Raw genomic sequence first — 25,812 nt, 5'->3', positions numbered from 1 at the left:
GCTTATGTGGTGCTGAGGAATCGAACCCAGGGCCTCAGGCATGCAAGGCAAGCGCTCTACCACGGAGCCACCTTCCCAGCCCAGTCCATGAGATTCTTATCTTCAATTAACCACCAGAAAACTGGAAGTGGAGCTGTGGTTCAAGAGGTAGAGCACTGGTCTTGAGCTGAAGAGCTCAGGGACAGCACTCAGGCCCAGAATTCAAGTCCCACAACCGAAATAAAATAAAACAACAACAACAAAAGGGCATATAGGTTTAATTTCATTAGTTTCTGTAAAAATTGGGCCCTATTTTTTTCAACCTGTAAGATGAATACAGTGCAATGATTTCTGAGGTTTCTTTCCCTAGTATTAAATCCCAATACTTCTAAAACAATAGAAGTGAAAGGCAGACTTAGAATTATTGGCAGTGATCTAGTCTATACTGTGTTCCATCAGATGAAACAAAGAAGATAACGGCCAGGGTCATGTATCTCCAGTTGTTCCCTCTTCAGGTCTCTGGGAAGAGAAAAAAAAAAACTTCATAAAACACTAGATCAAATTTTATTTTAATCCTCTAAGTAATGAAGTGGATAAAAGTTTTTGGCAGTGGAAAACTCCAGTTATTCAATTACATTCAAATAAATCTGTCAAAGAGACTTGGAAACCCAAGCTTTTCTTGCTTAGATAGCTACAAAAGTAAAAAGGTTTCCATGCTATGCATGGGCTTTCTAACTTTCCTCATGTGACTATGATTTAGAGTTGCTGTACCTACTCACACCTGCTGTGCCCCAGCTGATAAAAGGGACTGTAAGAGGAACCCTATCTGATTCCAGTAAGTACCTCATTTCTACTAATTTTGAATGTGTCAGTTGTCTTTGGGCAGTAACCACAATTCAGCATTTGAGAATATGTACATGTGCACACAAACATATTCTCTTCCCTAGGAATTAAGATACAATGGTCCTTGACATCTTGGCCATGACTCATGTCCTCATGACTCCAAACTCATGAGAAGGTTTTAACCCATTTTTCAGGGTGAGAGAATAGGACAACATGGACCTTCCAATTTAATTTCAATACTAAGTATTGGGCAGTATATTAGTAAATATATATTATAATATGTAATAATATATTAGAACACAATATTATAGCACTATATAATATAATAACAGATGTTGTATTTATGTATTATATATTATAATATATTAATGGATGTTATATTAATGTGTTATATTAATATAATATGTAATATAGTAGGCATTAGTAAATACATATATATATAATATAACATAAATAAATACATAAACAAATGTATATAAATATAAATATATATGAGGGCTGGGAATGTGGCAGAGTAGTGGTAGAACACTTGCCTAGCATGAAGCCCTGGGTCTGATTCCTTAGTACCACATAAACAGAAAAAGCCAGAAGTGACACTGTGGCTCAAATGGTAGAGTGCTAGCCTTGAGCACAAAAGGAGCTCAGGGATAGTGCCCAGACCCTGAGTTCAAGCACCAGTACTGGGGAAAAAATGCATGTGTACACATATGTGCATATGTACATATATGTGTGGATATATGTACATATATGTGCATATAGGTACGTATGTTCATATATGTGTGTATGTATACGTATATATGATAGTTCAGTATTGCTTCTATACTAATAGTAACTATTTATACATATGAGGAGGCAGCTAAGAACAAAACGAAGTGACTTCATAATTTCCTTCTGCTTATGCATTTCCTCATTACAAAAACTGGAAATTACCGAAAAGCAGAAGAAAGGATAAAAGGATGATCACTATTACTATTTTGGTGTGGTTCCTTCCCTTTTTTTTCCTTTAGAAATTCTTTTATATTTTGAGAACAAAATGTAGCTATAGCGCCTCACCCCACTTTCACCACCGAGTATTTTGTTACATATGCTGCCAGCCTTTGTTTCCTTTCTTCCTCTCTAAAACAAAAAGCTTCAAAACATTGCAGAGAAAATTAAAGAGAGATTTCATCAAGATCCCCTTATCATGATGTTTGATTTTTTTTCCCCTCAGTTTCTTTAACATTTTTACAAAACACAAAGGGTTGTAATCCTGGCTCAAGTGAGAAAGAATTTGCCTAACAAGCACAAGGTCCTAAGCTTACACCCGAGGACTACCCTCGGAAAATTATAAAAACAGGGCTGGGAATGTGGCTCAGTGGTAGAGTGCTTGTCCAGCATGCATGAAACCCTGGGTTTGATACCTCAGTACCACATAAATAGAAAAAGCCGAAAGTGGGGCTGTGGCTCAAGGGGTAGAATGCTAGCCTTGAGTAAGAGAAGCTCAGGGACAGTGCCCAGGCCCTGAGTTCAAGCCCTAGGACTGGCACCAAAATTATAAAACAAAAACCATAAAAATACACTGGGTGCTGGTGTTTCGTGTCTATCCTAGCTATTCAGGAGACCGAAATTTGGGAGATTGCAGTAAAGCCAACCTGGGCAGAAAAGTCTCTGCCGTCTCTGACGGCATCTCTAATATAACCAGAAAAAAAAGAGGAGCTGGAGGCATGGCTTAAATGGTAGAGTGCCAGCTGAACAAGAAAAGCTAAGCGAGCATGAGGCCCTGAGTTTAAACTCCAACAAAAAATAAAGTAATTACGTATAATAACATGTATAATTGTATAACGCTCTGTGTGTACTGAACATATGCAGATTTTTTTTCTTACTAGTATTCCAAAGAGCTTGCCAGACCCTGGGTTTGATCCCCACAATCTTGGAAAATTGAAAGAAAAACATAAATAAGTAGATAACAACTATTTACAAAGATATTATGTCATCTATGAGGGATAAAATATGCAGGAGGATATATGTAGGTTATATTTTTATACTGTTTTTTATACTGTGTTATAGAAGGAACTAGAACAGTTGAAGATTTCAGAACTAACTTTGAGGAATCGATCTTGGAATAACTCTTTGCAAATACCAAACAACTAACTGTATTTTATATAAAATAGCACTGTGTGTGTGTGTGTGTGTGTGTGTGTGTGTGTGTGTGTGTGTACTGAACTCAAGAACCCAGGCCTTGAGAGAAGGGAAAGAAAAAGGAATGGGAAATGGATTTCAGTGCTATGTATGCAATATATTATTTCTTGTTAAGAATAAGAATATGAAGCCAAGAACTAGTGGCTCACCCCTATAATCTTAGCTAGTCAGGAGGCTGAGTTCTGAGGATCATGGTTCAAAGCCAGACTGAGCAGAAATGTCTATGAGACTTATCTCCAATTAATGAGCAAAAAGCCAAAAGTGGAGGTATGGCCACCCTTGAGTGGAAAAAAGCAAGTGAGAACTTGAGGCTCTGAGTTCAAGCTCTGCTACTGGGTCCAGAAGAAGAAGAAGGAGGAGGAGGAGGAGGAGGAGGAGGAGGAGGACGAGGAGGAGGAAGAGAAGGAAGAGGATGAGGGTGGTGGTGGTAAAGAAATGCAAGTGATATTTGATATCTGTCAAATCTAGGTAGTGAAAAAATGGCATGTATTTTATGCCATTTGAAATATTTTAAAATATTTAATTTTAATTTTAAATATTTATATTTCCTCTTCTAAAATAAGCAAATAGGTAGGGAAAAAAACCTACCTTGAGCTGATTGATACAAACAAAACCTTCAAAAGACATCATTTATAAAATTCTTTTTCTGTATTAAGTATTATGTTTCATTTCTTCCATTTGTTGCTTTTGTGCTTTGATCAACACATTGCTGTGAAATATTTTGTTCATTGTAAACACGAGAGATGTTGGAAGTTGTGGTTTAATTAGCCTCTAGGGTCTATAGTGCAAGTGTTTAATTGTTACCTTGCCCTTAAAAAAAAAAGTAACTGCGTAAGGATTTAGAATAATCGGAGGATAATCTCTAGGTGTATCAGTCAGGACTGAGTAAAGTTGTGAGTGACAGACAAATCATATAAAGTAAGTTTAAGATAGAATTTTAGTTGGATGTGTTACTGAAGAGTTTGGAGTTGCATGAGAGCTGGTCATGCTTTAAGTGCCAATAGATTTTAAGTGATAATATATTGTCCCACTTTCTAGTTTTTTGGGTTTTTGGGGGGGTGGTGCGGGTTGGTCATTTGTTGGGTTTGAACTCTGGGCCTGAGCACTGTTCCTTGGCTCTTCAGCTCAAGGCTAGCACTCTACCAGTTGAGCCACAGTGCTACTTCCAATTTTCTGAGTGGTATATTGGAGATAAGAGTTTCACGGCCTTTCCTGCCCAGGCTGGCTTTGAACCGAGATCCTCAGATCTCAGCCTCCTCAGTAGCTAGGATTACAGGCGTGAGCCACCATGCCCGGCCCACTTTCTAGTTTTTAATACTATAAAAAATGTTGCAATAAACATGAAATCTTTTACAAATGAGAGAATTTCTCAAATATAGAAATGGAGTTGTCAGATCAACAGTATACACACACACAACATATACACACATTTATATTATATAAAACAGTTCATATATATATATATATCTAATAGTTCCAAATTTTCCAGATAGTGACAATGTTTAGCCAAAGAAATAGTTTCTTTCTTCCAATTTTACTTCCACTTATATTAGCACAGTATGAAAATTTGAATTTCCTGTTTCTTATTCTTTCCTTCCTTTCTTCCTTCCTTCCTCCTACTCCTTCTTCTGTCTTTGTCTTTTATATTTTTTGTCAGCCACAGGGCTTAATTTACTTTGTATAATGAATAGTAAATAGTTCTAGCACCATTGCATTTCATCTCTTTCCACTGTTATTATGCTATTTCTGTTTCATGCAAAGTTCTCATATATATTGAAGCTGTTTCTGGCCTATCTTCTCCTTAATCTATTTCTCTATCTCAAAACAAATATTGTAGGGGCTGGGAAGGTGGCTAAGTGGTAGAGCGCTTGCCTTTCATGCATGAGGCCCTGGGTTCGATTCCTCAGCACCACTTAAGCAAAAAGAAAAAAGCTGGAAGTGGCGCTGTGGCTCAAGTGGCTAGCTTTGAGCTGAAGAGCTGAGGGACAGCGCCCAGGCCCAGAGTTCAGGCCCCACGATCGGATCCAAAACAAACAAACAAAAAAAACCCCAAATATTGTATTTTTTAAAATAAGGCTGTGTGATAAATTTTTCTTATCTACGAGGTCAAGTTCCCTCCCCCTTTTCCTCCCTCCAAAATTTTCTTGGCTATTTTGATCTATTTGTTCTTTCCTGTTAAATTTAGGCTCAGTTATCAGTACTAAGAGCATAAGAAGTCTTTTTGGATTTCTGATTGTTGCTACAATGAATTTTTTGTTTTGAGACAGTCTCACTATTATAATTATTTTTTTTAGGTCTGCAACTGGGCCTCAAACTCAGTACCTGCCTCTTTTGGTCACTGGCTAGCACTCTACCAACTGGGCCACGCTTCCAACCCCTATTGCAATGAATTTGTAGATTGCCTTTGTAATATTAAACTGTTCATGAACATAGTATGCTCTCCATTTAAAAAAATTCTCTCTTTATGTCCTTCAATAACGTTTTGTAAATTTCTCCCTGAAACTCTTGTCCATCTTTTGTTATTTATTCTTGGGCATCTATCTGATAGTTTTTGTTACTCTTCAAATTGTACTTAAAATTTTATTAACAACATTATTGATTTTTGAATGCTTTCATTACCAGAAAATTGCTATTACTAGGAGTTCTAGGCCAGAGGCTCGACTCTCTGAGATTCCACATACCTGTTCTAGCTACTTGCCCCAACATGCCAAAAAAAAAAAAAATGAGTAATGGCGAAGGGCAAAGGAAAGGAGTTTTATTACGTGGCATGGGCATGCTGAAGGATGATGCAAAGTAAACACTTCAGTCGATCCTCAGTATATATGAGCTTTATTTAGGCTTAAATAGAGATAGAATTGGGGCAAAGGGTATTCAACAGGGTTAGAACTGGGATCTAGTATTCATTATTTCAGATGGTTCATGCTGAGCTCTGTCACAATAAAGAAGTCATCCTTACCTGGCCAGTGGTCTTCCCTGGGTAGAGTTTCATCCCTTGTGGTAAAGATGCTGTGCATCAGTCTTGATCTTCCTGGAATCCAATGTGATTATAGGACAGAGAGAGAGAGAGGAGAGAGAGAGAAGAGAGAGGAGAGAGAGAGAGACTGAAAGAGACATACAAAACGGAGGCTAAGATGTCTAGCTTTTCTCTTATTTTTAGTTACCCAGGCTCAAGTGGGGTCAGTGCTTTTTGGCAAAAACAGTTTCTGTTCTGAATTATTTTAATTTTTTTTGGGGGGGGCGGTGTCTTCCCAAAGTAGACAATTATTTCAATGGCCAATAATAAACATGTTTTCTTTCTCACTTTCCAATCCTTATTTTTTCTTATTTATTAAATTTATTTCATAGTATGTTGATCAGACCCTTTTGGATAACGTTTAAGAGTAGAAAGTAACTTTGTCTTGATCCTATTACAAGGAAATTCTTTTAAATTTTCTTCTAAAATTTCCATCAACTATGGTGTTTTTGCAAGTTTTTGGTAAGTTAATTGTCACTCATTACTCATTACTTATTCTGTTCCTCTTGTGACATTAGACCCCCAGAATTTTTAGCTAGTTATATACTTTTCCAAAATACCCTTGCTCAGCTTCTTTATAGTTAAGAGATGTGGTGTATTTTGTTTTTGTCAGTTATGGGGCTTGAACTCTGGGTCTGGGCACTGTCCCTCAACTCTTCAGCTCAAGACTAGCGCTCTACCACTTGAGCCACAGCACTACTTCTGGCTTTTTCTGCTTATGTGGTACTGAGGAATCGAACCCAGGGCCTCATGCATGCATGGCAAGCGCTCTACCACTGAGCCACCTTCCCAGCCCCCAGATGTGGTTTTGTCTCCAAGCTTTGGTAAATATTATATAATTAAAATTGTCTGTAAAGGGCAAGAAGACCTTCTCTTTCATTTTCCCCCTTTCTGTTATCTGAGGTGAAATAGCCATCCTGATTCACAATAAACTAGGACTGATGGCATAGACAGATATCAAAATAGAATAAATTTGGGAAATGAAGGTCTTGGAGCTGCCATTCCAGCTGCCTTTCACACAAATAAGAAAATCAAACTGCTGATACTACTGGTGTGTGTGTGTGTGTGTGTGTGTGTGTGTGTGTGTGAGAGAGAGAGAGAGAGAGAGAGAGAGAGAGAGAGAGAGAGAGAGAGAGAGATACATTTGGTCATTTGTGCTTAACCCTATCTTAATTAAATCTCTATTAGATTAAGAAAGGCTTTTGTGTTTCTGGTTTGCTTAGAAATTTAAAAGAATGGTTCATAGCACACAATGCATTTTTTCTGCACTGATTGAGCTGACCACAAAATTTCTCTCCTATCTTTCTACTTCACCTGTAACATTTATTTATCTTGTATTTTTTTCTTAACCAGAAGAGGAAGATTTATTATTCCAGAACATAGATTAAAAGGGTATGTTTCCTGCCTAATTAGAAATATTTTGAAAGTTGGCTAGGAATGAACTGACTGGGGAACACAGAACTCTTTTTTTTTTCTTCTTTTTTCTTTTCTATCTGTGTGTGTGTGTGTGTGTGTGTGTGTGTGTGTGTGTGTGTGTGTGTGTGTGTGTGTGTGTGTGTGTGTGTGTGTGTGTGTGTGTGTGTGTGTACACCAGTTCTGAGGACTTAAACTGAGAGCCTGGGTGCTGTCCCTGAGCTTTTTTGCTCAAGGCTAACACTCTACCACTTGAACTATAGCTCCATTTTCAGCTTTTTGGTGGTTTAATTGGATATGAGTCTCACAAAGCCCAGCACCGGTGGCTCACATCTGAAATCCGAGCTACTCAGAAGGCTGAGATCTGAGGATCACAGTTCAAAGCCAGCCCAGGCAGGGAAGTCCATGAGACACTTATCTCCAATTAACCACCAGAAAACTGGAAGTGGCGCTGTGGCTCAAGTGGTAGAGCACTCACCTTGAAGAGCTGAAGAGCTGAGGGACAGTGCCCAGGCTGACAGCACCCAGCACCAAGCCCTGGGCACTGTACCACTGAGCCACCTTCCCAGCCCGAAGTAAATTTCTTAAAATGAATTTTCTTAGGTAACTATAATTAAATTTTAAAGAAATGGATGAAATATGACAGAGGAAAATTGTTTATTTAAAAATTATTTGAAATGATGCATGATTTATGAAAAAGCGATATATAAAATTGACAAATACAATAATATTTTTACCTATTATTTTCAGTCTTTGTTTCTATATTCTTGTTTATGCTCATGATATACTATATATATTATATATATATATATATATACTTTTGCATCATGAAAAATTACTTCTTTTTATAGTGGAGATGTTTAGCCTCCATGTATGAAAAAAATAACAAAAGTCTTAAATAACAAGGGCAGGTATCAGTTGTTCACTCAAGTGCCAGCCTTGAGTGAAAAAGCTAAGAAACAGAGCCCAGGCCCTGAGTTCAAGACCCAGTACAGGTGCACAAGTACATGTATGCACAAACATACATACATATATATTCATACACACACATACACACATACACCTATTACCTATTTAGCAGAGAGAAGACAGTTTTCAAAGTGATTAAGAGAGTTCAGGGCTAGCTACATCCTGGCCTATGCAAAGCCCTGGGCTCAATCCCCAGTTTAGCAAACCGACTACTTAACCAAACAAACCAACCCACAACAAGATCTATGTATTTAATAAAAGGCACTGTGGAGAGTAAAAACAAATATTCTGTTTCTCCGCTTGCACTCGTGTTTTTTGACCTCCACCAAATCAGATCATGCCAACCTTATTCCAGTTTCAAGTAGAAAAAGAATTAATGAGCCAAACTTTCTCAATGACGAATTGTTCCCTGGATGTGCTTTTCATAAATGGATACTTCGTACTGGATCTGTATTGGGTGCTGCAGTAAGATGGCATTTGACTTAGCATGAAGTTGCATGTTCTGTGATTGTTAAGTTTCCTTGTCAGCATTTCTACAGTATTCTGCAGAGCTCAGATTTCCAGGTGTTGCACTATGGGAATATATTTTAAAACCATTGCATTGTTTTTATGCTGAATAAGCTCTGGAACTTGCAAGATAAACACATTTGAGGTCCCCAAATAATGGCAAAGTGCTACTTTGGGCTTGCTTCACTCTCATTTCATTTGAAATATGTTTCTTCTTACTAAATATCAAAGTCAATTTTGTTGAGGAATGTATCCAAAGGGAATAATTTCCCCCTTCCCAAAGGGAATAATTTTTCAAAGGCCATAAGCATAGATTTAGCTACAAGGATGTTCATTTCAATGATGTTTATAAAGGGTTTGAAAAAGGAAATGAAATAAATGCCCAAAGTAGAACATTGGCTAAATATTGTATTTCCTGTAATGGAATATACTGCACTATGCATTAAGAATATTTACTGAGGGATTGGAGGGATGGCTCAGGTGATAGAGCACCAGCCAGTGAACAAAGGCATCAGATACCAAGTTCGAGTCTCAGTCTAGGAAAAAAAAAAAAAAGAATATTTACTGATGTGAATTGATGTTCACAATGAGATCAAAAAAGTACGATAAAGCTCAGTGTTGGTGGCTCACATCTGTAATTCTAGCTACTTAAAAAGCTGAGATCTAAAGATGGAGGTTCAAAGCCTGCCAGGGCAGGAAAGTCCATAAGATTGTTATCTCCAATTAACAAGCAAATAAATGTCAAGTGGAGCTATGGCTCAAGTCGCAGAGCAATAACCTTGAGCATGAGGTCCTGAGTTCAACCTTAGTACTGGCACAACAAAACAAAACAAAACAAAAATCCCCAGGATAATAAACATATAATATTTTTGTAACATGTAATGCAAAATATACAGAGAAACTTTTCAAAAAAGATAAGGCACTGTTTTTTGTGGTATTAAATAGCTACAAAACTTTTTTTTTTTAAACAACAACAAACCCTCAGTTCTTTGAATGCTTTTCCTTCTTTCTTTTTTCATGTTGTGGTCCTAGGGATCAAACCCAGGGCTTCAAAAACACTAGACAAGTTTACACACACCCTGAGCCTTTCGCACAGACTTATCTAAAGCATTGGTAAACAAGGTACCTGCTATATTCTGTCAACTTACAGAGCAAAGGAAGCGGAAATGGTTGTGTACAGAATTTAATTTAGACATAGAAGTATTTCCTGAAGATAAACCCTTTAATTTGTTAAAATGGGAAGGGGCCTCTGAGAAACAATTAGGCAAAGGGAGGTGGTGAGGAAAATCTCAGCTGGGCAGGACTGAAACTATAAAGGTGGAGAGAATTTGAAGATAGATAATAAAAGGCTTTCTAAACTTGGCTACCTAGGATACAAATTGCCTTGGTAATGACTCTGAAGCAGTCAGTTAACAAGCATGCTTTGAGAAGAGTCCTGTTGAAAGAAAGAGAAACTCAGATTTCAATTATTCATTCACTCATTTATTGCTCAAACATTATTGATTGCTCACTACAAATCCAGCATTGTGCTCACTGTTGGGCCTTGCTCTTGGACAATTGCTCTTACAACTCAGCTGGAAAGATGAAACACAAAGCTACAATATCATTTGAGAAGGACTAGATATCAAAAGGAAAAGCCAAATAGTTTAGTTCACTTACTCTCAGAATACCTGAGATTAATATGAATAAATTCCTGAAGATTGGAATTTTAAAGTTTAAGAAAACTTAAAGCCAAAGATAACAAATATGAAGGCCTTTTTGACTATAATAACATACTGTATATACGAGATATATTTTAAAATGTATTCCCTTCATCAAGCCCAGTGGCTCACACCTGTAATCCTTCCTACTCAGGAACTGAGGAAATCAAGAGGATTGTGGTCCAAAGCCAGTCTAGGCAAAAATTGAGAGGCCTCATTTTAACCAATAAAAGTTGGGCATGGTGATACATGCCTGTCATTCTAGCTAGGAGCAAAGTGTAAATAGTAGGCTTGCCTGGGCATAAATGCAAGATCTTACGGTAAAAATAACTAAAGCAAAACTGGGGGGCTGGGAAGGTGGCTCAGTGGTAAAGTGCTTGCCTTGCATGCTTGAGGCCCTGGGTTCAATTCCTCAGCACCCATAAGCAAAAAAAAAAAAAAAAAAAAAAAAAAGCCAGAAGTGGCACTGTGGCTCAAGTGGTAGAGCACTAGCCTTGAGCTGAAGAGCTGGGACAGTGCCCAGGCTCATAGTTCAGGCCCACGACTGGACCCAAAATAAAACAAAACAAAACTGGGCCCTGATGGTGCTTTGTGCCTATGATCCTAGTTATTAAGGAGGCTATTCTGGAGATTTGAGGATTGAGGCTTGGAGCCTGCCAGGCAGATGAAGAGGAGAGACGTTATCTCCAATTAAATAGCACAAAGCTGAGAGTGGAGGTTGTGGCTCAAGAGATAAAGTGCCAGCCAACTAGCTATAAGTAGAAAAACTGAGTGAGGGCCAAAGACCAGAGTTTAAGTCCCAATACAGGCAAGAAAGGTAGGAAGGAAGGAAGGAAGGAAGCAAGCAAGCAAGCAACCAACCAATCAACCAACCAAGCGTGGCATGGCTCAAATTGGCCTGCCTAGCAAACTCTAGGCCATGAGTTCAAACTCCATAGCACAAAAAAATTGCTCTTTTTCTATTATTTGTAGTTCAGGTATTTCAGATTAAGATGTTGCCCAGGTACAGCTGGAGAATCACAGAGAACAGGAACATAATAAAGAGTGATTTCTAAGACAGATGTTGGTGGCTCATGCCTTGTAATCCTAGCTACCCAGAAGGCTAGGACCTGAGGATCAAGATTGAAGCTAGCTTGGGGAAGGAAAGTCTGGGAGACTCTTCTCTCCATTTAATCAACAAAAAGTGTTAAGGTGTACAGTTTGAAGCATCAGCTGCCTCAACAGGAACAGTACATCCTGAGGGGTGAGGCAGGCTATTTGGATAAATATTGACTGTCTGGAAGATATTGAGCTTGGGGCTTTATCCAATAGGGTTAGATTACTAGATTATTAGATGGTTCAAATCTGAGAGTCTCCCCTACCCCCATGACCCTCTCCAAATGGAGTGACCACTGTGAAGAGGCTACCTGGGTATAGGAAGTTATTTCTGTGCATTTGACCCTTCCCATTTGGTCCTCTTCACCCTTCCTGGTCTAATCTTGAAACTTAGAGTGGGCTCTATGGGGATAAAGGGCCATCATCCTAATCATTGGCCTAGGGTAAGAGCCATTATGTCTACTGTAGGTCCAGGTATGAAACTTCTGGGGCTTGAAGAATGGATCCTTATAATCCTGTGCATTTTCTCATTTCTGATCCTACCTTCCTATGTGGCTAACATTTTTAGCTCTTCTTTGCTTTGTGTGTGTGTGTGTGTGTGTGTGTGTGTGTGTGTGTGTGTGTGTTTGACACATGACCTTGCAATGTAGTCCAAGTTGATCTTGAACTCTCTATGTAGTGTAGGTTAGTTTCAAACTGGAGATCTTCGACCTTTGTCTCCCAAGAGAAGGGACTTCAAATGTGTCCCACCAGACCAGATTGATTCTGTTCTATTAAGATAGTATTAGGATGTTTGAGTAAGTGTAGCTTAGTGGTAGAGCACTTGCCTAGAATGTGCAAGGCATTTGGTTCCTTCCCCAGCGTAACAAAGAGAAAAGAAAAACACATTCTGTACAATTACAGAATTTCAGCTAGGGAGAATGTCTTCACTATTATGTATGTAGATATTCTAATTGTCTTCCACTTCTGTTCTCTCTACTTCCAACTGACCTCCAGCTTTGTTCAGAACCTCAGTGTACCCATCCACAACCCCACATTACCCAGTATTCCCTTTTTGATGGGTGACCACATAACTCAAACTTGCCTAATGAAATGTAAGTTGGGGCAGGTGTTTAGGTCTTTCCATAAACTGAACTGTTCTTTTTGTCCTTCAACCTTCTTCCTTCTTTGGTTTAGAATGCAATGATGCCTAAAGGTAATAACCATCTTCTAAGTATGAAGACGTGATCATTTTTTTTTTTTTATTTTTTTTTTGGGTCCGGTCGTGGGGCCTGAACTCTGGGCCTGGGCGCTGTCCCTCAGCTCTTCAGCTCAAGGCTAGCGCTCTACCGCTTGAGCCACAGCGCCACTTCCGGCTTTTTTCTTTTTGCTTATGTGGTGCTGAGGAATCGAACCCAGGGCCTCATGCATGCAAGGCAAGCACTCTACCACTGAGCCACCTTCCCAGCCCAAGATGTGATCATTTTTAAGTTGTGAGAGGAGAAAGGCTTGTGAGACTAGCCTCTGAAAACCCACCTCCATACTTGTATGAGGAAAATAAGACCTCTAAACCAACCCAGGCACCAGTGGCTCATATCTGTAATCCTAGATACTCAGGAGTCTAAGATCTGAGGATTGTAGTTCAAAGCTAACCTGGGCAGAAAGTCTACAAGACTCTTATCTCCAATAAACTAAACTCAACAAACAAACAAATAAACCAAAAGGCAGAATTGCAGCTGTGGCTCAAGTGGTAGAGCATTAGCCTTGAGCAAACAAACTCAGGGACAGCACCCAGGCCCTGAGAACAAGCCCCAGGACTGGCACAAAAATCAAACAAACAAACAAACAAAAAACCCTCTAAGTCACTGGTGTTTGTCATTCACAGCAAACAATCCCTGACTATACATAATCTAATTCACTTCATAGGAGACAAGGCCAAGAAAGTTCTATAACTTGTCAGATTTTCTTACTCTGAAGGGAAAGGAAACCCAATGTGAAACTCTTAAGGAAAAACGTATGCCGGGCGCTGGTGGCTCACGCCTGTAATCCTAGCTACTCAGGAGGCTGAGATCTGAGGATCGCGGTTCAAAGTCAGCCCGGGCAGGAGAGACCGTGAGACTCCTATCTCCAATAAACCACCAGAAAACCGGAAGTGGGGCTGTGGTTCAAGCGGTAGAACGCTCGCCTTGAGCTGAAGAGCTGAGGGATAGTGCCCAGGCCCAGAGTTCAAGCCCCATGACCAACAACAAAAAAAAGGAAAAACGTATGATTTATTCACTCAGACAATTGAAGTCACATCATTGAAGCCAACTCTGGCTTCCTCCAGAGAATCAAGTGATCTCTCTTTTCTTTTTCTTTTCTTTTCCTTGTTGTCTAGTCTTTCCTCCCCCCCCCCATTCCTCCCCTCCTTTCTCTTTTCTTTGCTTATCCCTCCTTCTCTCCCTCCTTCCCTCTCTCCCTTTCTTCCTGTTTTTCTCACTTCTGTAGATTCTGATTTTTCTTTCTTCCCATCGCCTGGCCCTGCTTTGTGGTGGTAAGTCCACTCTTCCTTCTGTGGCAGGGTAGCTGCTGGTAGTTCCTTTCTTACCCTAACAAGGATTAAGCCCGGAGAGAAAGCAAAAACTCCTCTGTGGAGGAAAATCACAAGACCCCGAAGTATGAGTTCCTGCTGGGCCTGGCAAAAGTGAACGTCCTCTATTGGGTAGGTGTCAAACTAGAACTAGAACTTAGGACTCCAAGATCTCCTGGGTAAGTTCATTTTCTGCTTTAGCAAATAACCTGTAATAAATTTATATACATGCAGTAGCATCCAGAAGAAATAGCAGATATTCCCATCAATCACATACATTACTATTCCTTTGGGAGCTTTGATTATTGAATCATAAGAGTGCACCAGAGGGGGTAGGGTGGGGGGTGGGGGGGGAGGAATCAAGTGTAAAAGAAATTACAGAACTCATTCAGCACCATGACTAAAGATGGCCTCAACACTAAAGGTCAAGTCTAGTTTGGGGATAAAGTTGATCTGTTCATGAACAGTGATATTGGTTACATCTTCCTCTTTGCTTTAAAGGGAGCTTACTGGAGTGACTATAAAGAGAGTTTCTCTCAGGGTTTTCTCTTAACCTTTATTTTATTTATTTATTTACTTATTTATTTATTGTATGTGCAGGTCCTAGGGCTTGAATACTTGGCCTGGACACTGCCCTTGATCCTTGGGCCACACCTCTACTTTCAGTGTTTTGGTGGTTAATTGGAGATAAGTCTCTTGGGCTTTCCTACCTGAGCTGGCTTTAAACCTTGATTCTCAGATCTCAGTCTCCTGAGTAGCTTACAGGTATGAGATACCAGCAACCAGGCTCTTTTTCTTTTGATGCTAAAGATTAATTCCTGGGCCTTACTCATATGAAGCTTGCATGTTCCCTTCTGAATTTCTCTCTTTTTAAAAATTATTCTTAATTAAAAAAAAAAACTTTAATAGCCAGAGGGCATAGATAGAGGATCTACTTTTTTGAACTTTGGTTCATCCTGTTAGAGCTGAGTTCAGAGTTCCCTCCTCTTTACACCTGGTTTTTACTTGCTTTGTTCCTTGGTCCAGACCTTAAGGAGTAATCTTGGGTTCATTAGTATCTTAAGTCTTCCATGAAGGGAATGTTTGCCTCTAGAAAGCCATGATAGCTGGGCGAGGGGCGTGGGGGTGAGGGGGTGGGGCAGGGGCAGTTATTTTTTATTTTTACTAGCTCTTGTTGTTGTTGTTGTTTTTCCAGGAGAATTATCGATCTTTAGAATTATTGAGATTCTTCCACATTTAGTTATGAAAGTGAGCATTTAGTGACATAAATAGGAATCTTCAAGTATGTTTGGAGTAAAACTTGAAATGCATGATTTTTGTTGTTGTTATTTATTTTCATGCTAGCACTGGACCTTGAACTCAGGTCCTATTCTGTGTTCTTTAGCTTTGTCACTCAAGGTTGGTGCACTCTACCACTTGAGCCACATCTCTACTTTTGGCTTTTGGCTGGTTAACTGGAGATAAAATCTCAAGGACTTTTCTGCCGGGGCTGGCTCTGAACTGTCATCCTCAGATCTCAGCTTCCTGAGTAGCTAGAATTACAGGTGTGAGACACTGGCATTGGTGCTCATCCAAATGCATGCTTTTTATAGATTTGTTTCTCAACACTTCACTTTTTCATTTCATGTTTACCAAGACTTCCTACCGGGAAGGAGTAAGTCTAAGATCATGTCCTTTAAGGTTAGAGTATTTTCCATCCCAGATAACAAAGAGTGTAAAGTTTCTTGGGTGATTCACGTGTAGTGGTGTTTGCTTTTCTGTTAAATTGTTTTTTTTTGTTTTTTTTTTGTTTTTTTTTTGCTGGATTAAGCTATTGGATTTCAAGGAGAATGTTTCATGTCTGCATCTCTTCCTCACTCTCAATATGGGAGCAGTTACTGAGTTCTTTAGACTCTACTTCTGCAATAGCTAACACATACAATTCCTTCTTTCCACTTTTTCATATACTCTTAGAGCCTCATTGGCTTTTGGCTAGCTTCTCTAGTTCACACTGTACACTGTTGCTTCTGTTATTTTCTTAGTGTTTGCCTTCTTCAAAAACCTTCTAAGGTGGGCTGGGAAGGTGGCTCAGTGGTAGAGCACTTGCCTTGCATGCTCGAGGCCCTGGGTTCGATTCCTCAGCACCACATAAGAAAAAAGCCGGAAGTGGTGCTGTGGCTCAAGTGGTAGAGTGCTAGCCTTGAGCTGAAGAGCTGAGGGACAGCGCCCAGGCCCAGAGTTCAGGCCCCACGACTGGACCCAAAAAAAAAAAAAAAAAAAAAAAAAAAAAACCTTCTAAGGAGCTAGAAACTGTGGCTCATACTTATAATGCAGGCTAAGCAGGAAGATTATGAGTTCCAGGCCAGCCTTGAGAGGACTTGTTTCAAAACAAATCAAACAAATAATACTGTCAGTGGCTTAACAGTGCCTATAGCATAAACAACAAAGTTATTGGCTTAATCTTCAAGGCCTTCCCCCTCTGCCTTTTTCTTGCCTTTTCAATTTCTTCTTCTAGTCCAATGATTGCTATAACCTAACATCCAATTTCTATTAAAATGTTGACAGATAGATGGCTATGAAAGAGTTTACTTCATTCTGCCAGGGTAGTAAAGCTCTGCATTTAAAATCACTTATAAGCTATTTAAGGAATGGATTGTTTGTTTACTAGGATTTGAACAGAGTCTTGTGCTTACAAGGAAGATAGTCTGCTACTTGAGTTACATCTCTAGACATGGATTGCATTTTTATTAATTTTTATTGTGTTAGAAGTTAAAATCAGGGTTTCATGCAAGTGAGGCAAGCACTCTACACTCCTGTACCATTGTGTGTGTGTGTGTGTGTGTGTGCTGGGGCTTGAACTCAAGGCCTTACTTGGCTTTTTCTCAAGGCTGGCACTCTACCACTTGTGCTACACCTTCACTTTCAACTTTAGCTGGTTAATTGAAGATAAAATGTCATGGACTTTTCTGCCAGAGCTGGCTTTGAACCCTGATCCTCAGATCACAGCTTTTTGAGTAGCTAGGATTATAGGCATGAGCCATCAGTGAACAGCTGGTAAAGCAGGGACTTTGCAGGTGGAGAAACTGAATGAATAAATAAAGGAATATTATAATTTTTTTACTGTATAATTGGACTCTAACCCCTGTGAGCAGATCTCTAGTATATTTCTTCTCATGTTTGTGGAAATCCACTTACTATTTAATTTTTTTTATTCAGTTGAAACAAACGTTTCTCAGATAGAATATATTATTTTTAAAGTCAGTCTGGTTTATGCAATAACTTCTACTTAGCCCTTCAATTTGAGGTTTAGTTGTGGATGACCAATTCAGCTATTTTTAACATTGTATCCTTAACTTGAGTATTTAGCTATAATCCTCAGAAAAGCTGAAACAAAGACACTTGGTGTTTTTTTGACCATCCAATGACAAAGTCCAATGACGCCCAGGTATTTCTTGGAATATTTGCATCAACACCTCATAGCTGTGATGCATTACATTGTAAACATGAATGTGTCAGGACTTTGCCCTGCAACTACCCAGCTCCTTTCTGCCTAGGCAGGAAAATGCTGTTGGAATGAAGAGACCATCCCTACAGGATACAAGTAAGAATATGAGATACCATTTTGCCTCTATCAAACCACTAAGAAAGCAAATGCATAATTTGTTTGTAGATACCTGTATACATTTTTAGCCTGGCTTCTATCACAATGTATGTGCTTTTGTAGTATACTTCTTCCATTAGGCTGAGTTGACTTTTTTTTTGGGGGGGGTAGGGTCCGGTCATGGGGGCCTGAACTCTGGGCCTGGGTGCTGTCCCTCAGCTCTTCAGCTCAAGGCTAGCGCTCTACCACTTGAGCCAGACAGCCACTTTCCGGCTTTTTTCTTTTTGCTTATGTGGTGCTGAGGAATCGAACCCAGGGCCTCATGCATGCAAGGCAAGCGCTCTACCACTGAGCCACCTTCCCAGCCCCTGAGTTGACTTTTTTTTGTGTGTGCTGGTCCTAGGTCTTGAACTTAGGGCCTGGCTTTGTTGCTCTGAGCTTTTTAGCTCAAGGCTAGTTAGTGCTCTATCACTGGAGCCACAGTTTTTTTGGTACTTAGTTTGGAGATAAGAATCTTACAGAGTTTCCTGCATGGGCTGGGTTTGAACTGAGGTCCTCAGATCTCAGCCTGCAGAGATTCTAGGATTATAGGCATGAGCCACCAACATTTGGCATGAATTTACTTTTTAAATTCATGGTTGTAAAATCTCTGTGTCTCTATTACTAGAGTTTCTGGTGTTCATTTTGTCGGATGAGAGAAGAATGGATTTGCTTCATGTAGAAGAATGGTTTTCCATCTTCTCTGGATTACTGAACTGTCTTTCAGAAAGCTTCTGAAGGATAGACTTTTAATTTTTCTTTATTTCCTGTGTTTGCCAAAGAAAGAGATCACGTTAATTCAAGCTTGCAAATCTGTGCTCACAAGTTTAAGAAGATGACAAATGACTTCATGCAAACCCATGGACCTCTGATTGAAATTCTGAATTAAGGGAGAGTAGAGAAAATTCATAGCCTTGGTTAAATTAATGTCACATGCCAGATAGGGCTATGAGGTACACTCAATGAGTACTATGATTACAGGTGTAAAGAGTAGCTAGCAAAAGTAATTTCAGTACCTGTATTAATTAGGGTTTGCTTGAAGTTTGCTTATGTTTAACTCAACTAGTGGTGGGATGAATTGGAGAAATTACTTTCTTTCCTTCTTGATTTAATGACTCGGGGTTTTCTACTTCTCATTAGAATTTCTCTTCTGCTAATCCCTTCTTCACATTTCTGTTGCTTTTACATCCTTTCTGCTCACTGTCTTTCTAATTCAAGCTGATTGCACTGCTTCTCTGGGCTTAGAATTACTCTAGATCTTGACTTAACATGTCTATGCATTCAGGTGCAAAAAATAAGATAGTGCAAAATGAAATAGGGGTGGGGGCATGGCTCAAGTGGTAAAGCACCTGCTCTGAGTTCAAACCCTGACACATACTTCCCCATAAAAAAGGAGGGAAAAGAAATACTTAAGACTTCAGATGAAACTGATGCAGATAAATGAATAAAATACCAAAGTAATTCACTGGAATGAAAATACCTGGTTATAATAAGGTTTAGGAACTTTGGATGATTGAAGGTGTGAGAATGTTAGATCCAATGGCAAATAGTATGAAAACTAGTTGAGTGCCAGAGGTTCACACCTGTAATTCTAGCAGCCCAGGATGCTGAGATATGAAGATTTAGGTTGGAAACCAGCCCTGGATGATAGGTTTATAAGACACTTTTTTTTCTTTATTTTTTTTTTTTTGGAGGGAAGGCTTGAACTCAGGGTCTGGTCACTGTCCTTGAGTTTTTTGCTCAAGGCTACTGCTCTATCATTTGAGTCACAGCTCTTCTTTTTTATGGTGATAACTAAAGATAAGAGTCTCATTGGGGCTGGGAATGTGGCTCAGTGGTAGAGCGCTTGCCTTGCATGCAGGAGGCCCTGGGTTCGATTCCTCAGCACCACATAAGCAAAAAGAAAAAAGCCGGAAGTGGCGCTGTGGCTCAAGTAGTAGAGTGCTAGCCTTGAGCTGAAGAGCTGAGGGACAGCACCCAGGCCCAGAGTTCAGGCCCCACGACTGGATCCCACCCCCACCCCCCCACCCCCGCAAAAAATAAAAGAAAAGAGTCTCATGGACTTTCCTGTCTGAGATGGCTTCAAACTATGATCTCAGCCTCTTGAATAGCTAGGATTTCAGGCGTGAGCCACCGGCACTCAGCTCCATGAGACTGTTATCTCCAGTTAACCAGCAGAAAGCTGGAAGCAGAGCTGAAGCTCAAATAGCCTTGACTGAAAAAACTAAGAGACACCTCCAAGACCCTTTATTCAAGTCCCAGTATAAACACACACACACACACACACACACACACACACACACACACACACAGAGGTAGTATGGAAACTAATTTTTCCTTCAGCAGTATTTGCTACAACCTATTCTTAGGGTGAAAACTGACACATCAATATAAACAAACAAGAATGTATTTATCATTTCAGCACAAATGAGCTCACTACTCTTTCCCACCACTATCAATTCTCCATGATTATCAAGGAGTGTTCCAATGTGGGGCCAAAATAATTTGCGGTCTAAACTTTTTCTTTTTTAGTTTATTACTTGAATTGCTCTGGAAATTTTCCTTTCAGATTTTGTGTTTAGCAGGTTCTTCAGAATGTATGTGTGACTAAAATTGTTTTAGCAGCCTTAATTGTATTACAATGACAAAGATTCTGTAGATCTTGAGACAACACATTGTTCTGTAGTTTAATTCCTTTTCAGTGGTTGATATTTGACCCTCTTTCATTGAGAGTTGATCCAACTACCCAATTCACAAAGTGCCTAAACAGGTCCAGGAGAGGTTAAAGAACTCACTGCCAATATAAAAACTGCCACACTATTGCATCATCTGTATATGATCTTGTAGTTGAACCTGGGTTCTTGTGAAATTTTTATGAAGTGAGTAGGGAATGTGATATATGATTGGGAAGTAAAAATATAAAGGAATTCTACAAACTACTAAATCTGTATGCTTTGTTCTATGATCCTATTGTAATTTTCAAGGAGAGGAAATTTCCAAATTTTTAGCATTAAACATTTTACTTTTTTTTCATTGTGCATTTCATTGTTTTATGAAGTGTGGACGATGGGCTGTTGTTAAAATACATCATTTGGCTTTACGCCAATGGCTCACACCTGTAATATTAGCTATTTGGAGGCTGAGGCTGAGTTGCAGTTCAAAGACAGCAGGGGCAGAAAAGTCTATAAGACTTTATTTTTGTTGGTAACGAGAATTGAACTTAGGGCCTGGGTGCTGCCCCTGAGCCTCTTGAGCTATAACACACTACTGGTTTTTGAGTGGTTAATTGGAGATAAGAGTCTCATGGAGATTTTTCTGCCCTGGCTGGCTTCGAACCATGATCCTCAGATCTCAGCCTCCTGAGTAGCTAGGATTACAGGTGTAAGCCACTGGCACTGGGCTTCTAAGACTCTTATCAATAATTAACCACCAAAAAGGCAGAAGTGTTTGCTCAGCCTTGAGGGAAAAAGCTAAAGGATATTTCCCAGGCCCTCAGTTCAGTCCCCAGTACCAGCATAAAAACAAAACAAGGGCTGGGAAGTTGGCTCAGTGGTAGAGTGCTTGCCTTGCATGCATGAGGCCCTGGGTTCGATTCCTCAGCACCACATACGAAAAAAGCCGGAAGTGGCGCTGTAGCTCAAGTGGTAGAGCGCTAGCCTTGAGCTGAAGAGCTGAGGGACAGCGCCCAGGCCCAAAGTTCAGGCCCCACGGCCGGACCCCCCCAAAAAAAAAAAAACCAAACCAAACCAAACCAAAACACTACTATAAAAAAGGAGATAAATGACCACATAAATGACCACAGAAGGAAATAGCATTGGATCTAAAAGTGGCATATAATTTACTATAGACACCATGATCAGACCTTGACTATAATGTAAGTCATGGTATTTTTTTTAAATCAGAAGACAGCAAATATGAACAAACTTGTTTTTAGTCACTGAAATTTGAAAGACAAAATGAAAATCTAGGTTTTTATGTTGCTGCAAAACATGGCCATAAAAATCATCCATCTAAGCAGTTTTTCAAAGAATGTATGTCTGAAAAAGGACACAATGAGGGTGGGGAGGGGAACACTGAATTTTCAAATATTTACTTAGATATAATCAGTTTCAATGCAGGGTCTAAAAGGGTGGGGCCTGAGCCCGAGAAATCTGATCTAAGGGAATTCACAATAAGTGCCAAGTCATACTTTGAGTTTCCCTTCTTCATTTTGCTCCCACCTAATCAGGGGAAATCTAATTACTATAAACAATACGGCATAATGTGGGGGAAAATGTTATCAAAGGGCAGAGTATTGAGAGGAAGTGGAAGGGGCCTAGCCACTTCTTGATTTGTTAATTAGGGGCAGAACACTATATGATTGCCTAGGTCTGAAGAAAAGGAATGGCTTAATGTACTTATAATATACTATGTGATTTTTTGTTTGTTTGTTTCTTTTGTATGTTCCTCCCCCATGGTACAACCCCTGTTGTCACTGTATTTGATTCTGGTGTCCTGCATCTTGTATATACATTTCTCTAATTTGGGGAGGAGAAGGGAAATAACAAAATGCTGAAATAAGGATACAGGATGACTCATTGTAACAACGCAGTATGTTGAAAACTAACTTTACAACTTGGAGGGGAGGTGGGGAGAGAGGTGGGGAGGAGTTGGGGAGGTTGGGAGGAAAGGGATGGTAGGGGAAATATAAAGGAGAGTATAACAATGCTCAATAGGAAATGGACTCATTACCTTGCTCTTGTAACTGTAATCCCTCTGTACAGTATCTTTACAATAAAAAATATATATTAAAAAAGAAAAGGAATGGCTTTCTTAGTGTTGGGGCTCTGCCTACTGCATTGCAATTTCCCCTTTGTATTATATGGTGATCAATAGAGGGGGGAGATCTCTTAACAGGTGTTCACTGCAGCTCAAAGGCTCATTAGATTTCAATAGGCCTTGGCCTGTTAGTGTGAGGTCTGAATCTTCCCCTCTCTAGTGAGAGTGGGTTTCTTAGTAATGGAGGGACTTCCCTTGGGACTTGTTACAAGTCTACAGAAATTTGGAGGTAGTTTCCAGTTTTGTTTTGCCATCTTGGGGGTGGTTTTAAAAATCTTTCTCACCTCTCACAGAAGTAAAATGTTCACAGCATTGATTAATTACTACACAGAGTTCAGTGAAGATAATTGAGCAACCTCAATCAGATGTCCAGATAGAAAGATAGACAGGTTTTGATGACACAAGGTTAAATTCTAGGTCTGCAGGTAAAGCTTTGGAAAAAGGCCCACCCCATGACTGTACTGGATCAAGTTTTTGGTGTTTTTTTTTTTTTTTTTTTTTTTGGTGCTAATTTTAGGGCTTTAATTTAGGGCCTGGGTGCTACCCCTGGGCTTTTTGCTCAAGGCTAGCACTCTACCACTGTACCACAGCTCCCTTTCTGACTTTTTGCTTGTTAATTGGAGATGAGTCTCTGGGACATTCTTGTCTGGCTGGCTTCAAACCAAGATCCTTAGATCTCAACCTTCTTAGGTATGAGCTACTATAACACAGCTGGGTCATCTTTTGCTAGAAGTGCTAAGCCCAGCACCACAAGCCCAGATGAGATGCTGGGAATGAGGCTGACGAATTAACGGGAGAAAGGCTTTGTAAATTATATGTACATATATAATAGAACTTTTTAAGAAAAATTTCTAATTGTCTTTGTAGATTAAAAAACAACAACTAAACCATCTCCAATAGCCCCCAAACCTTGCTGGCATCAATATCCCAGACAAGATTAAAATTATTTCCCAAGATGCACACCCTGTGGTCCAATTGATATTTTAATAACTTGATTACAAATTTCCCAGAAGTCTATTATTGTCAGGAAACAGTCTGCAGTGTAGGTGAGGATTTTAGGGTGGGTTTTTTTTTTTTTTTTTGCAACGGAAACATTTGGCCCCCATGAACAGAATAGCAAAAAAACTCATTGACGTGTTCTTCCTCCACCCTCGCCTAATCCAAAAGTTAAAAAAAAAAAAAAAAAAAAGGAAAAACCTGTTTGGAAGAGGAGTGTTTTAGGTTTGCTTTTTCCTTTACAGGAGCCAGGCGGATTCACATGATCCAATTTTTAAATTATCTGCTATTTTCCACGCTGAGGAAATGTGGGCGATGTAGAATAATCAGAGGACTCTTTGAAAAAAGAAAAGGTATATATACATATGTATATATATATATATATTCTCTCTCTCAAGGCTAGGGGACAAGGTAGAAAGTACTTTAATTAAAAAGCACCAATAACTTGGAGGGGGGGCGGTTTCGGAAATGGTTGGCTATTTCCTAATTAACAAATGAGTTTGACAATCCTCTGGCCAGCTCATTGCAGACCCTGCTATGACCACCCCCATCCCCCAAAGAAAAGGGTTGGTATCGGTCCAGATGATAAACTCCATTCCCCCCAAGACACCTGCCCTCCCTCCCCCCCCCCGCCAGTCGCCCGGCGTTTCTCTGGGGTCCCTCTCTCCCTCCCCGGCAAACATGTCGGCTCCCCAGGGTCGGTGTCCTCCCGTGCCCAGCGCGAGCGGGGCCGGCCGCCTCAAGCTCGCCGCCACCAGGTCGGTGCACAACATCTTTTCCCTGCGCGGGGCCCCAGCGCGCCGTCGCCACCCGGCCTCCCTTCCTCCCGCCCTCCCCGCCGGCGGGGCCCAACTCCCGGCTCGGGATCAGCAGCAGCAGCAAGCAGCAGCAGCAGTAAGCAGCAGCAGCAAGCAGTAGCAGCAGCCATCCCCGGCCGCGGCGGCAGGAAGCGAAGCCCTTGTTGATGCTGTTCCTTGGCGCGCCTCTCCGCCCTCCGGCGGCCGCGGCCGCTCTTCCCAGTTCTGAATCGCCTCCCTCCGCGCCTGCGCAGTGGCGCGCGGGGGCGGGGCTCAGATTCCTGTCAGCGGCGGCGGCGGCGGCTGCGACCGTCAGTTTTCGCTGAGGAGAAGCCCGACACGGACCCGTTGGCTCTCCCCTCTTCCCCCACCTCCTCCCCGCCCTGAACCTCTCTCTCTCTCTCTTTCTCGCTCTCTCTCGGCTCGTCGGGACTTAGTCCCTGTGGAGTTGCCCTCCATCCACGCCGCCGTTTCGTCGGTCTTCGGCCCGGTGGAAGTCGCTGCCCTCGAGGAGGAGGAGGAGGAGGAGGAGGTGGAGGAGGAGGCAGCGGCAGCCGCCCTCGCCTCGCCACCCCCGGTTCGGTGCCCGCGGTCCCGGAGAGGAGGTGCCGCCGCCACCGCCGCTCCCCCCCTCCCGCCGCCCTCGGGCCGGGCTGGGTCGAGCTGCGATGCCCTCGGACTTCATCTCTTTGCTCAGCGCGGACCTAGACCTGGAGTCGCCCAAGTCCCTGTACTCGCGAGGTGAGTCCGGTGGGGGGTGGGGTGGGGGGGGCCGAGCCGGCTCCGGGGGACCCCCCCTCCGTGTGTGTGTGTGAGGGGAGGGGGGGGTCCTCGCCCCGGGCCGGCCACCTCAGCACCCCGGAAGTCCTGGCTGGAGTTGGGGGGTCGCGCGGATGGTGGCGGCGCCGGCGGAGGAGTGGCGGCCCCTCCCCCGCGGAGGCGCCTGGGGAGGCCCCGGGTTCCGTCGGCGCCCCCCCGGGGGTCTCTGCGGCACCGGGCTGGGGGGCGGGGTACGGAGTTGCAGCTCTGGGGCCGCTTCGACCTCTCCCCCCCCTCCCACTCCCACCACCCCCCCCGTCCTCCGCGAGCTGCCCGCCCAGGCCTCCCCCCCCCCCCCGCCGTCCTCCCCAGCTCGGGGATCACCCTGGACTGGGCCCCGCGCCGGGGCCGCCGCGCTTACCCCCCCGGCTCTGCTTCCCAGTAAAGTTGCTCCCCTTCTCCGATCCTCCCCACAGAGCTTCGAGGCTGGGAACGGGCTCCGGGGTCACCGTCATCCATTTTTCTCCCCTTTTCGGCTTGTTTGTGCGCCGTGGTTGTACCCAGCTCTTGCTCTGGGC

General features: G+C 41.5%; 1 protein-coding gene and 1 long non-coding RNA gene across 7 annotated transcripts in view; one reads left to right on the top strand and one right to left on the bottom strand.

The window, feature by feature from the left end:
- Positions 1 to 270: 270 nt before the first annotated feature.
- LOC138815356 (uncharacterized) lies at positions 271 to 25,812 on the bottom strand. Its single transcript, XR_011368301.1, has 3 exons — positions 25,656 to 25,812; positions 5,957 to 6,028; positions 271 to 498 (listed from the first exon to the last, which is right to left on the bottom strand). It is a non-coding gene; the product is annotated as an uncharacterized lncRNA (long non-coding RNA).
- The window catches only part of Nfat5 (nuclear factor of activated T cells 5), a 95,567-nt gene continuing 94,505 nt past the window's right edge, over positions 24,751 to 25,812 (top strand). For 5 of the 6 annotated variants that reach the window (XM_070004691.1, XM_070004690.1, XM_070004692.1 and 2 more), the window contains exon 1: positions 24,808 to 25,216. In XM_070004691.1, the coding sequence (XP_069860792.1) occupies positions 25,144 to 25,216 (73 nt within the window). In that variant the 5' untranslated portion in view covers positions 24,808 to 25,143. Of the gene's footprint in view, positions 25,217 to 25,812 lie in introns of all 6 variants that reach the window. The other variant, XM_070004693.1, reaches the window with a different exon arrangement.

The sequence above is a fragment of the Dipodomys merriami genome, unplaced genomic scaffold, assembly GCF_024711535.1.
Source record: "Dipodomys merriami isolate MVZ:Mamm:240054 unplaced genomic scaffold, mDipMer1.0.p SCAF_64, whole genome shotgun sequence".
Lineage (NCBI taxonomy): Eukaryota > Metazoa > Chordata > Mammalia > Rodentia > Heteromyidae > Dipodomys > Dipodomys merriami.
The sequence above is the reverse complement of the archived record's forward strand: the minus strand, read 5'-3'. Positions and strand labels throughout refer to the sequence as shown.